This window comes from Elgaria multicarinata, chromosome 1, assembly GCF_023053635.1.
Source record: "Elgaria multicarinata webbii isolate HBS135686 ecotype San Diego chromosome 1, rElgMul1.1.pri, whole genome shotgun sequence".
Classification (NCBI taxonomy): domain Eukaryota; kingdom Metazoa; phylum Chordata; class Lepidosauria; order Squamata; family Anguidae; genus Elgaria; species Elgaria multicarinata.
This window is the reverse complement of record NC_086171.1, coordinates 189,323,482-189,338,230: the sequence shown is the minus strand read 5'-3', so window position 1 is coordinate 189,338,230 and position 14,749 is coordinate 189,323,482. Positions and strand designations below refer to the sequence as shown.

The 14,749-nt window shown below is 39.8% G+C and overlaps 1 protein-coding gene across 1 annotated transcript in view; it reads right to left on the bottom strand.

The window, feature by feature from the left end:
* TOP1 (DNA topoisomerase I) overlaps positions 1–14,749 on the bottom strand; it is a 93,218-nt gene that overhangs the window by 45,547 nt on the left and 32,922 nt on the right. Inside the window, exon 3 of the mRNA XM_063145540.1 lies at positions 4,032–4,134. Coding sequence (XP_063001610.1) covers positions 4,032–4,134 — 103 coding nt within the window. The remainder of the gene's footprint in view (positions 1–4,031; positions 4,135–14,749) is intronic.

Here is a 14,749-nt window from a genome sequence, read left to right as displayed (position 1 = left end):
TGCTTTGTATTTATTTTATTTCATCTGACTTTTATGCTATTCTTTTGTGCTCTTTCTTTCCTAGTGTTTTAATCTGTTAAGAGAGAGCTTGATTCTGGGGACTCTTTGGCTTGATTCAGTTCATGAGTCTGAAAAGGTCTTTCTACTGACACAGGTGCCAGGTCTTGCACAAACATGAAACACCTGGCAAAGGATACAGCAGTTTTCCTTCAACCTGGCCTCATCTAGATGTGTTGGACTACACCACCCATCATCTGTAGTCAGTATAGCCACCACCTTGGGTGGGGATGGTGAGAATTGTAGTCCAACACACCTGGAGGCATCAGTTGAAGGAAGACTGACATAAAGTGTTTCAACTAAGCGCTTGCATTCTCAACATTTCTGGCCAGAAAGGTACATTCTTTTCACAAAAGCTTTTTGATTCGATTCACAGGAGGCCAAGTATTTTGAAGATCTATTCTCAGAGATTTATTCCTGGAAAAGCACTGCAAAATGCCCTTTACTTTATGAATAGATTGATGCATAGCTATTCCTTCAGAAAGTATTCACTTCAAATGGGCTTCACTGTAATTTTGGGAAGTTTGCTGCAAGAAAACTACTACACTACATTACATTAGTGGCATTAACCAAGTTAAGATGTATTACTAGAGTTCCTAGTAATTACTAGTTAAGATGTACTAGAGTGAAGATATATCATCTTGTTGAGAGATGAATTAAAACAGGAAAGTGAGTTAATATGACAGAGCAAGCCCGCATTTCTTGCTTTCAAGTTCTATCTTCTGTATCAACCTGGCAACTTCCAACCATGTTTAGGTTCCCTCTCTTGCCTAGCACAAGACTGTAACAGAAAAGAAAAGCCACCAAACTGTATACAGATAGGTCAGTGTCACTGTCCGATTCTTACACATGCAAGGGTTGCTAATATATGACATAATAGTATGTTTTTATTGGTCCAACTACTCTTCTGACATCATCGCAAGCTTTGAAAACACACACACACACCAGGTTTTCTAACACACTTAACTGGTGTTCTATCCTAAGAACAAAAGGAGTCAATGTCAACTTTTGGGGTCTGAAAGCCTGTTAAAAAAAAAAAGCTGTTGACATTTATGTACTTTACTGAATCAAATAAATTCACTTGATCTGCATGTCTCATTGTGTGGAAGCAAGCCCACACACCCCAAAAAGAAAAACACTGAAAGGAATGGACAAGAAACACAGAATCATACAGATCTATTATGACTCTCCAAAATACCCAAAGCTATTAACATAGTTATAGGACCAAGTTAAAATACTGGCTCAATTTCTTCCTTCTCCAAGCGTCAGCTGAATTACAAAGCATTATGTTCAGCTTCTTCATACTCCTCCCCTAAAACGTCACTGTAACTTTCTTCACTACATTAGAATTGTTTATCACCCTGTTTCCAAAGCTGTGCACAATTGTGCTGAATTAAAAACCATCCAGATTAATTCAGAAATTCAAACAGCAACATTTATTGTGTTCCCGTTAGAAGAGCTATACAGAACTAGCAGTGGCTGCAAGACCCACACCCTCAATATTACTACCCAAGAAATACTGCTGTTTGACTGCGATCTTCCCCCTCATTTCTTCCACATTATATAGGGCTTATGTTTCTATCTCTGGCTGCTTCTTCCAGGGATAATGTAGGGACATACTAACTTTCTAAACCACTCTAAGTGTGACTCAGCATTTTGCCTCCTTCACTGTCAAGCAACTGTTGTGCGCCTTCCCCTCCCCACCCACCAAACTTGCTTGTCTCACCTCCAACACCCAGCAGACCTCCACATATGGGTACAATGTTCATATAGCACAATTTCAATTGCAATTCATGCAGGCCCAGATTGTAGGGTCAATATACCAAATAAAATCTACTACACACAATCTGTGTAAGTATCCTCTGCCTAGGCACACTAGATTCATTCCAGACCATGCATAGAGGTGAGATGTGGGTTTATGCTACAAGTTCTGGGACATTAAATGCTTTGTACTGTTACCTTTTCATTGGCTACAGTATTAGAATTAGATTGTGCTCTTCAAACATTGCACGCTTGGGTGAGACAAAGAAAGTTTGGGCATCTGCATTTACTAGGAACAGACAAATGTAAATGGACTAGACTGTTTATCAGCTCAGGCAATCATAAGAATGCAAGTTAAATAAGCAACTTCATTTTCAAAACGTGATTGGTACATAAATGTGTTCCTTTAAATTGCTTCCGGCATATTGGATCCCATCAAATGTAAAGCAGTCTTATCAAGACAATAACTAAGCAATGATGCTCAGAAAATTGTAGATAAAATAAATTTTATTGCATATAAATATTATTGAACAGTTCCGCACATTGTCATAAGTGTTACTAAGAGCAGGACACTGAAGTCTGACTGGACACAACTAAACATTTCTAGGTGCTGAAAAAATAATACCCCTCAGTTGTGCCAGTGTTCACTTCTTATCTACCACATTCTAGGAGATAATATTTTTCTCTCTCCAAAGGTATATGAAGCATTGTTTGGAAAGCTGAGATTGTGATGTTATTTAGACCCTTTCTGAAGGGGATATAAGCACTACAGTTTGAAAACACTGAGGCCGAATCTACACTACTGCTTTAAAGTGCTTTATAACAGTTATAAAGCGCTTTAACTGCTTTAAAGCGCTATAAAACTGTTATAAAGCGCTTTAAAGCAATAGTGTAGATCCGGCCTGAATTTCACAAGGATTTGTGAACATTTGGAAATGTGAGGCAAGTGATAATAATAACCCCTCAAAGTGGGCTAACCAGCATGCTGTACACTTAAGAGAAACATATTGCCAAGATCTGAGCAAATAGTGAAGTATGCAACAGCATAGCCAAGGCATTTACAATCTCTGCCTCTGAGGTCTATGGATGTTGCAATCTCTGGAACTATGTAGGCTCAGAAATATTTCCCATCAGCCGTAAATTGGAGAAATAAAATAAAAAATACTCATTAAAAATGTATTCAAGTTTGGACAATGGAACAAAAGATATCAAGATGTTAAACCTGTCCAAACATTAGATTTCCTTAACTCTGTAGGTACAATACAAAATTATATGAATGAAGGGGCAGAGGGTGGGAGCACGTGTATGCTCATATATACCACAGAATAAGATCCCCACAATTAGATTTCTGATTGCTTTGAATCAGGCATATTTCAGGTACTTTGCCATCCCTTCTCCGACTCTCAATTTGGAACTAAGCTGCTTCAAATGTGGCTTGCAGCAGGTTCTGCTGGCTGCTGTTAAGGTCAGATTCAGAAACTTTCCTAACTAACTGCCCTGGTTTCAAAAACTGGTATTGCCCTTTGTGCCTTGCTTGTGGGCTTCCTGGAATCATCTTGTTGGACACTGTGGGAAGCAGGATGTTGGACCGATCCAGCAGGGCTCTTATGATGCCCAACACACAAAGGGGTGTTTGAATGATCACAGGGGGAAAAGAAGCCACTGTGGCTTCTCCCTCTGCATCCACTTTACATCATCTCTGGCTGTGCAGAGTGGGCTGCCGTGTTGTATGAACCCAGCATGCAGTTCAGCTTCGGACCCACCCTACAACCTCCACTGCATGTTGTAGGCTGTAGGGCAGGCATGAAGCCACCTCTACCATGCAGTGCGAGTAATTATGTAAACAACCACCATGCACATGTCATGCATGGGGGGGGGGGCACCATGGCTTCTTTTAACCCCATGATACTCCGAGCCCATTCAAAGAGTTTTGCCTTCCTCATAGCAATGTATAGTATTTAAATAGAACTTGCTAGAGAGCAGGCATTCTAGGGAAGCTTGGACTACAACATGGTAGGCCTTGGAGTAGTCCAGAGGCAAGCCCTTTAGGATTCCCAGAAGTAATGGAAGTTTAACTTGGCATGTTTCCATTGGTGGCCAGGCTCTCTAAACTGATTTCTATCTGACTGCCAGTTCAGCTGACAGAATCTTATGGCCTCAATAAACCTGTTCTGGTTTTTGCAAAGCCAAACAACAAAACGGCCTGGTCTCACCTGTTACTGTGCTTGGATTTTTCTCTGTCTTTCTCTTTGTCCTTCTTGTGCTCTTTATGTCGGTGTTCTCGGTCTTTGTGTTTATCTTTATGTTTGTGAGAATCTGCAGACAGAAGAGCAGAGAAAGAAATTAGAAAATAAAGTTGAGAAACTATGACAATTTCCCACAAGCAGCTTTGTATTGGATGCTACAGATACATGCCCTAAATATCCCGATAGAAATGCTACAAATCAATTCACCACAACAGTGTTTATGCATGACATTTTCATTAGGCAAACCCATCTACATCCCCCTACTAGGAGCAAGAATCTCCATCAGGGTGGAGAGGAAGTCTATACTCGACTCCCCTCTGGCCATCTGATGAGTAACTTTGTCAAATCTAACTTTATTGACCGAGCATCTGCTGGATGACTAGGTGCTTGTAGAGATAGTGAACAGTATTATTGTCTGCTTCTTTCTGGAATAGACCAATTTTTATTATGTTTTACACATGATCCGCTCCCCCTGGGGATAGACATGTTACATTTCTGTTGAGCAAAGGGTGACAAAAAGGTAAAGAAAAAGAATAAAAATAAAAAGCACACGGGCGTATATCCCAACCTACAGAAGAATTGGCAAATTATGGATTTCCTCTTTCAAGTCGAGACGACTCTGCCCCCAGCTGTATACCCTTGCAAATATTAAAGAAATTCTAATGTCTCCTCCTCCACATGACGTTGAGAATAATTGGCGGTCTGTCTCACAAAAAAACCTGCAAGAAGCACTGAACAATGGAATACTTCCATCTCTGCTTTCTGCACAAGGAAAATCTTCCTTTTTGTTAGGTGAGACAGATACAGGCAGCTGCAACCATGATCAAATAAGAAAGACACCAGCACAGCATCCTAGGTAAGACACTCGTCTCTGGTCAGTATCATGGTTGACAAGTAAATGGTAAAAACATTAGCATGCTATGTGCAAAAAATATTTAGTAAGACTACACTGGAACGAAGCATGTTTTAGTACAGAAGAGTGAAAGGCGCTGCTAAGAATACCAATGCAAAAGCAAAAATGTCTATAGAATTCAAACATTCTATTCTGCAAGTTTTTTCTACTGACCTAACCAATTACTTGGTAAAATAGAGAGCATTGCCTTTTACACAGTGAATGCTCAAGTGACATATAGTTCAGAAAATATTTCTGCAGCAACATTTATTTATTACATTTCTATGTCACCCAATAACTGAACCTCTGATACAAATTCCCTAGAAATCTCAAGAAAGGGCAGGTCTGCTTATAACAGAGCCCCCCTTCAATAAGCACCTTGCTATATGCAGGCACATCTTCACCTCTCTTAATAAATATATGTTGCCTCCATAGTGGTTTAAAAAGCATCTCTCTTTACTGGATCTTCTGAGTATTCAGAATCTGGCTCAGTTCACACAACACTTTTCTCTACTCGGTGGGAAAACTCCACTCAACGGTGGAGTTTATAGGGAATACTCAACACACATGTTCCAACTCCACCGTTGTGTGGGTGTGGCCTCCTGTAGAGTGGAATAAAAGCCAACGCAGCGTTTGTTTGACAGTTCCTCTGCCTGCTCTCCTCCCCCAGTCCTCCCAATGGTATCCCATCAGCTATTGCTGCAAAAAGACAATCCCAGTGACTCTCGTAGAGCGGCACTCCCTCCTTTCGCCGCTCTTGCCAGAGAACTCTATGGCCACTGGGAAACTCCACTGAACTCAATTGGAAACTCCACGGAGCCCTTCAGACAATATGGAACACAAAAGTTTTGCAGAATCTCTCCTCTGCACAGTGTGGAGATTCAGGGTGGAGTGTTTTCCAAAAATAAAAATAAAATAAAAAATACCCCCCCCCCAAAAAAAAACCCCACCCTTGACCATGGTGTGTTTTCCCGCCAGACAACACTTTTCTCAACAGTGGTGTAAGAACTCCATTGTTGAGAAAAGTGTTGTGTGAACTGAGCCTCTGCCTCCTACTCCTAAAACTACTGAGGGCTTACTTATTATCTGTGCTGAATCTAATTTCACAATTTCCTTCACCAAACACCCCACCACCCCAAACCTTTACTTGGTAATAAACATCCGGATTTAATTCAGAATTAAGCCACCACACTCAGGCCTTAGCTAGACCTACCTGATAGTCCGCAACGGAAGAGGGAAGATCTCGTGTTGCGATTAACACGAGATTCCTCCTCCATTTACACATGAAGTGCGATAACCTCAGGAAGAGAGGCGTCGCGCCTGTCATTTTTATTTTTAAAGAAATAAACACTCATGCGCTAAAGGTAGATTTTCTTTTAAAAAATTAACTTATTTTCCCTGCTCCCCCCATCCCCGATGGGTGCAGCGCTCCTGAGGAGCGCTGTGCCAGGTGCGTGGAGCCGGATCAAACCACGGCAACAGGCCACACAGGCCTCAGTGTCAATATTAGCCAAGCATGGCAGATACAGGAAAAGGAAATGAGCACTCTGCAACGTTACAACAGAGCAAATTCCTCATACAACCAATAGCTTGCTTTGCATCTCTGTTTACTAGATTCTGAAGTGACACGTATCAATTCAAATGAGTAGTAATAAAGCACTATCAGACAGCTACGGTTTTGTTCATAGTTACCATTGGCAGTAATGCCACAAGGCATTTTGCTCTGTAACACCTAGTTCTAGAAATAAGCTATCTTGCACTTTCACTCACTATCCCAGACCTACATTTACATGACTGTTTTTACAATATGAGAGATTGAACACTTAAGTTCTCAAGGAGCAGGTTAAGGCAGGGGTTTTCACTTTCAACCCTTTTCTTGTTCATGAACCTGCATGATATCTTCGAGTATCCTATGGAGTCCCAATCCTTTCTTGTTGCCACCAAGTTTAAATAGAATTTAAAAACAGGTAGTAATTAATTTAACAATTACAAAATGTGAAAAACAAAAATATATACTAACTAATCATTATAACTTGGAATTTTATTCAAGATAATTGGTCAGACAGAAAATAGGGAATCTTCACAAATGTAATTCTGAGAGGTCATTAATTTTTTAATGTGAAACTTGAGCTTGGCGAAGTACCTACAGTAAGATATTGTAAAATCTCATGGAAACCCTGAGGAATGCTTTTGGATCTCAAGAGTTCCATAGAACCTTGGTTGAAAAACACTGTGCTATCGAAAAGGTGCTTTATGACCAGCTTACTGTGATGAATGATATTGCACCAGACCCATTTAACAATGCAGTTTGATCTCCGACAGCTAGAACACTGGCATGTGTCAAATATACTTATATTCCCTGACACCAGCATTTTTAGTTGACAAGCACAGGCCTCACTAAAGTTAGGCCATTCCACACATGCAGCTGATTTCTTTCTAACCTTTGATAAGCAGCTCACCCATAGAAGATCACAAGCTGCTTTTCAAACTTTGATGAGTGTGAATAGAAGCCTGAAATACTGCTCAGTTTGCTGTTGGAAATGGTTTCAAAAAAGTAGAGGGTGTACATGCCACCCACCTGCAGACCTGGGGATCAAGGTCACAGCTCCACCCTTCTCCCACAGAAGCAGTAGTTGGCAACATTGTAAGTTTAACAAACCAGCAATATCTTTTATATTTCAAAATCTGAAGTAATAACCCACTTGAAATAACCCACTGAAGTAATAACCACACATGATCCTAGAATCCTCCAATCAAGAAATACAGTGTTACTGGGATTCAGTTTATGACCAACAATTGACAAAATAGAAGATATGTGTTTGTAGATATTTATTTGTGGTTTATATGGATATACATTTTGTATACCTTTTATTTTCAAGCTGGTTGTGGACAGTAATGAACAGATTTGGACTAGGAGCAATGCGATTCAGTAGAATGTATCAGTACCATGGTGTATGGCAGGAAACATTTTATTTTCCTGGCCTTGTAGGCCCCCTTCCAACTCTGCTATTCTATGATTTATATTCCAGGGTTGCCTACCGTATCAGAGTCCCAGCTTAGTCAAACCTTGGAAAATAGCTTCAAACACTGATTTCAAATCCTGATGGAACCTTGGTTGGAGTTAACCAGAGTTCAAGATCTGCATTAATAAAATCCGTATGGCTGTCAGGGAAAGTGAGTATCTGCTTATGAGAGGGGATGAGCTGGGGAAAGGGAGCGCTCAATCCCTCAGCTGTTCCCTTAACCATTCATAAAAGGATGAGGGAAGAAAAACATTGACTGGGTTCAAACAAATAGAGGGAACAATGCAAAACGGGCCATCCCCCTACCCCAACTTGTGTGGGTCACATGATTGGCATTTCCCTAATTACCCGCATCATGTTGTGGATTGCTGTGTCGTCCGAATCCAGCATGCAGCACGGTGGGGATGGCTTCTTACCCCTTCGTCTAACCCATGGCTTCTTACCCATCCTACAAGCCATAAACAATCCAAAACATGGTGTTTCCCCCACTGATCATCTGAAGGTGGCCATCATATCTGCAGATGTCCAGTGAATCATCTTTAACCAATGATGATGATGATGATTAATTACATCTGTATACCACCCCATAGCCAAGGCTCTCTGGGCGGTTCACATAGAAACAAATTCATAATGATTTCAGGTGCATGGAAAGGGGAAGCAAGTTTAAGAGTTCTTTCAGGAAAGAGGAAGTACTGATTCCCACAATGCTTAATTAATTTATGGAATTCACAAGATGTGGTAATGGCCAGCAGCTTGAATGCTTTAAAGATGGGAATTTGACCAATTCATGGAGGATCAATGGCTATTATTTATGACAGCACACCTGTAGCTGTGTGTTCAGAAGTGGTATGTTATAGCATTGGGAGGGTGGTGGTGGTATTGGCTTTTGCCTTGACTGTGGGCTTTGTAGAAGTATTTGGTTACTGTTCTGTAATTTGCTTCCATTCTTGTGGCAAGCCACCTAGGCTGCACTGATTTAAATCGCCAAAAAATGTCTGATTTAAATAATCAAGTTTTCAACTGATACTTCCTCATATATTTCCTAAACGATGGTTCAAATCTAACCATTAAACCATGCTAATGTACAACCAAATAGATTATTTACACTGTTGTTTCACTTTTACGACCAGACCTTTATCATACTGCATCCCTTTATCATACTGTATACATTTTGCATGGTTTTTTTCCTTTTCTTTTTTGACCTATAGAGGGAATGTGTTTAAAATATCCCCATAAAGGGTCTTTCTTATGACCAACAACCATGACAATTGGTGTGGTTAATTATGGGAATTAAAGAACCTACTGGACAAGTTTGTCTTTTGACAAGAGCCTTGTGGATATTTATGCTGTTGCAGCTAAGCACCACTTCAGACAAGCAATACTTCTACAAGCAAATACAAGCAAACTTTGTGTTAACAGGCATCATATTAACTGGGTTTACTGTAGCAGAAAGTTATACATAACACAAATTACATCAGAAAGAAAACTTAGATCATAAGAGTTGCTCAAGGTCTTTAAAGTCACCCACTATGAGCCTGACTGTATTTAATTGAAGTCTTGTTAATTGTTTGTGAGAGGTCAGAGTTCATCGTGATAGAGCACATGCAGAAGGTCCCAAACTTGATCCCTGCTTCTCCAGGCATGACGAGGAAAGAATCGTGCCTGTAACCCTGGAGAGCCACTGCCAGTCAGCATCAACAATACTGGGTTGAATGGACCAATGGCCTGACTCCATATAAGGCAGCTTCCTATATTCCTCTTCCTATTCTTATTGTAAGCTCTTTAGACATTTGTCTACATAAGCATCACAAAAAAGAATAATGTCAAGAAAAAGCAAGAACGAAGATGATAGAATGGGGGGAAAGAAAGACATGTGAAAGTTTGCAATGTCTGGATTTCAATTTGAAATGCAATACTTTACTGTAAAGATGGCCAACTTTTGTACTCTGGAGGATGCTCTTATCCACATGATGCATGGGGCTGGAAGTTTATTTTGCTATATAAACTGAGATTCTTACAGCTGATCAGACTCTATTATAGAGTTGACTTCATCTAGTATTAAGAATTTCACAGTTATACTAAGAGCGCTTGTGCTCCACAATGACATTCAACTATATCAATTTATATGTTATATACAAAATTGAAAAGGGAGAACACACTTAAGCATGGAATATCTCAGTTCTTATAACTTGACAACATTTATGACTTATAAGGAAAATCACTGGCGTTTTACCACACCTGGATTAAATTTTTGTATCAATTCCAGAAGCTCGAAGAATATAGGCGAAGGGCTTAATTCTGCTCACTGGTTACCAGTTGGCCACCACTTCTCTTACAGTATCAAACTGACATAGGACCTACAAGGAACAGGGAGGGGAGATGGAGACAGGAAAGTCTCCTGCTATTTCTGATTCCCAATCTCAGCAAATCCTGCTATTCCTGGAGGAAAGTAGAATGGGCCCTTCCCTTCCACTATATCTAGTACAGCAGTGGGAACAGGTAAGCCTCCTTAGAAACCTTAATTTAATTGTTTTAGATAGACAGATACTGATGCACAAAGCTGCAAGTAATCAGATGATTGTATATGGGGAAATGGAATGAGAGGGAAGGTTAACATACTGAAAAGTACTGTAGAGATTGCATCAGGGAAAACAACACCTAAATCAAATGCCACCAGAGAATGCTTTTCAGAGAACTTTTTTTGTGATCCCAAGCAAATAATCGGGATGCCAAGCCTTTTCTTCTTCCAGCCCTTGCAATTGTTTTACTGGCCCACTGCCCCATTAGTTATTAGAAACACTTGTTAAATGTTTTGACAGTTTTCTGGCACCTCTCATTTTATCAGTTCAAAGTATTAGAACATCTATGTAGTGATATGTATGCATATTTATGAAGAAAAACAAGATTTAACTCTTGAGATTAGGGAATATTGCCTAGACTTTGAAATCTTGTTGGATCCTAAAGGATTAAAAAAAAAAAAGGGGGGGGGAGACACCTTAATGAATAATGGAATTATGAGAATGGAATTGAACTATGAGGGCCAAGCTATGCTTGGGCTTTTAGGTAGCTGCTTTACCCTAGATCAAAGTGTTGCTTTTTATTTTATTGCAGAAAATAAGCTGGGCACCTATTCGTCCAGAATTATACATCACGCTGTGCTGCAGCACTTTGTAATATCATAGCTACTTCTCCAGAACGAAGACTCAATTTTGCTAGTGCATTCTGAAAATATTTGACCTTTCGTAATATCACTTCACTGTTTCAAGGCCTCAAACTGCTAGCCGCTAGCAATATCTGAGGACACACTTCATTTCCTCCAAACTTTAAGTACACATTTGCAAGGCTTTTACTCTGAAATCTAAGAAAGGAATTGCTGCTATCATGGTAGGCGTCATAGATATTCCCCATGTTAAATCCCATTTAAAACTACTGAGGGGTAGAAAAGCCAGCAACTCTCAAGGCAATCTGTGTTAAAATACCATGGTTCTTTTAAATAGGAAGAATGTACCTCAGCTCTCCTGGACAGAAAATTAGTGGCTGGAACATCCCACCAATGGAAGCATCTAAGGCAGGGGTGGACAACGTGCAGCCCTCCAGATGTTTTAGCTTACAACTCCCATCAGCCCTAGCCACCATAGCCTATGGTGAGGGATGACAGCAGTTGTAGGCCAAAACATCTGGAGGGCCGAAAGTTGCTAAGGCATGGGTTCTCAACAAGGGGGGGAATTCCCCCCCAGGGGGGAATTTTAGGGTTCCAGGGGGGGAATTGGGACCACTATTCAGCAAAGTATGATGTCCTGTAGATTATGTCTTCCTACACATGTTATTAAAAACGTCCCAGAAAAGTGTCATGTTGTCTGCAAAAACCAAGCCTTTGCTCTCTTTTCCCTCACTCCCTCGCAATCCTAGAAGTTTCAAGCTTCCCATTTAAAGGGGCAACGCAAAGCATGGGAGCTGAGAATGTACTAATATAGGGGGAAAAAAATCAATATTATATGCATATTATTTGGAATGCACCTTTTGAGTTAGACTATCTCGGGAAGGGGGGAATTATATTCTGAACAATGGTGAAAGGGGGGAATGGAGCAAAAAAGGTTGAGAACCACTGATCTAAGGACTGCAGCCAACATCCAAAGCTACAAAGCTGCAGTTTCCTGGCATTCGTAAATGTTGAAATGAAAACAGAAATAATGGTGTGTAGATTTTCATATAGGTTCAAGATGCTATGCTAAGCCAACTGCAAAACCACAGCTTAGTGATAAGAACGTAACAGCAGCCATGCTGAATCAGACCAAGAGTCTATCTAGTAAAGCATTCAGTTCACAAGCCAGTGGGAAAAGCACAAGACATGTCAAACAGCATCACTTGATGTCTTCAGCAACTGGTATACAGAAGCATACCGCTTCCAGTGATATGGTTTTACTGGAAAATTTTGAATTGGAAATTTTCCCTGAAATTTTTCTAATGCAAATTAAGTTAATTTGCATAGGAGCATTTGTATAGAAACATTTTTAGTTTGCAGAAGAAAATATTCTGATGTCTTAGAGCACAGGTAGGCAACATCTCCAGATGTTTTGGCCTCCATCATCACTTACCATGGCTACAGTCGATGATTATTATTTATTTATATAGCACCATCAATTGATGGCAGCAGTAGGTGAAACCATCTGGAGGGCAACAGATTTCCTACCTCTGCCCTAGAGAGATCTAATTCTACATGTTTGTACTTGTATTTAGTAAACAACAAAGCTAAAATAAAAATATCCCATGTTATTTCTTTATCCCAAATACATCACATTATATGAGTAGGGAAAATTAAATCACACTGAATGAGATTTAAATGTTATATTATATAGACATTTTATTTGAATACTTGTAAACATTTAAAAACAACAGCATGTACTTCCCTTATCGTTTAATTTTAAGAAAAATCAAAGGTGTTGACACACTAATTAATTTTTGCAACTCAAAGAACTGTATATGATATACTGACAACCACACATCTATTTCAACAGTTTGACTCACTTCCACTAAGGTTGTTGGGGCACTTTAAGTTTTGGTGTCACTATTTATTAGTTCCATTTCACTCTAAGGCATATATGTATTTCAATGATATACACGTGCATCCCTAGTAAAACATTAATTACAACTTCGAAACTGCCAAGGTTGCATAATATTGTATTTGCACCTGGCATACCTTCATTTTTACTAATGAACTTATGAAACTTGTCTAACCCCCTTCTAAAGCCATGCAAATTGGAAGCTATTACTACATCTTGTGGCAGTGAATTCCATAGTTTAACTAGGTTTTGTGATCTGTAGAAATCTGCATGCTCACACACTCTTCGCCCTCCATGCACCGTGCACCGTCATGTTAGCCACGATTAAGTGTTATGTTTGAACTGGCCCGTTATCATAACCATAGTTAGCTTTTAAACCATAGTTTGAAATCATCTCTGATTTAAAGATCCTAGCTGCAGTTTCAATCTCTAAACCACTAAATAAACTGATAACTATGGTTCTGCCAGTGTTCAGGTATAACCCTAAAACACAGTACTAATCGGGGAGAGATGGAGGAATTTGCATGGGCACAGAGATGAGGGAAGGGAAGAAATTCATGAAATTGTGGGGTCCCAGAGATTGCAACATAATACGAAGGTTGTGTCCTCACTTAAGAGCTACAAAGTTTAAGTGCTAGGAAGTGCACTAAGTTAAAACAATACAAGGAAGTATGCAATAGCAGCAGAAAAATGCACTTCAAGAATAAGTCTGGGGAAAATGAGAGCAGAATGGAAGTAAGTATCTCTCTATAAATGTAGGTAGCACTCCATAAATATTTTTTAACCTGAAGTATAGTTTAAACAACAGAACAGGGGGTCCAGAAAAAAAAATATGGAACCTTGTTCTCTGTGGGAGATTCTGTCGGTAGTGCCCAATGTGAAATGAGCGCTAACATAAATTACATTAAGTTAGTGTAAGGGACCCTCTAGTGTTAGCTGGTGTGACATGATTCCCTGAAAAACCCATTGTGTCATCTAAAGCTACTGGTATTGTGCTAGAGGTCCTTACACTAGCACAATGTAATTTACATTAGTGCTCATGTCACATTGGACACTGGTCTGTGTCAGTATCTGCCAGAAGCATTCAGAGTTCATAAAAGTATACTGGCATTAGACAGGCTTGGGCCAATGACACCTTTTCCAGCATTATGATCCTGCCCCCCACCACACATACATAAAAACAAATGCCTATGATTACATAGAACCATAAATTAGCAGCTGGGCAGTCCTAAAAGACTACACTAACAATTTTTAGCTTTGCTCTCCCCAATGAATAGTCCATAGATCCCAAAGTCACTGGTGTTCCTGCTCTGCCATGCAGATGACATAAAGGAGAGAAATGCCCCAGAAATGCTGATGTGGGAGGTACTTAAAACAAATACATAAATGTAAAAGAAACGGGTAATAATATTACTTCTCCCAGATATTATCTCCAGGTTCCTACAAAGAACACAACAGAGACAATGGCTGTGACACTGAGTAATCTCAACCAGACAAGAATAGCTTAGGGAGCTGTGTCAAATTGTATTAACAGCCTGCATGCTCTCACGTCGTCCATCACAAAAGAGCAGATACTGGTAATCAGCACATTCAGGGAAGAAGTTATGTGTTGAATATGCTCCATCAAGCTGTTCATATGGAACATAAATGTTTTACATAAACATTTATTTTGGATAATAGACTTCAATATGGCAACCCTGAATTCTGCAA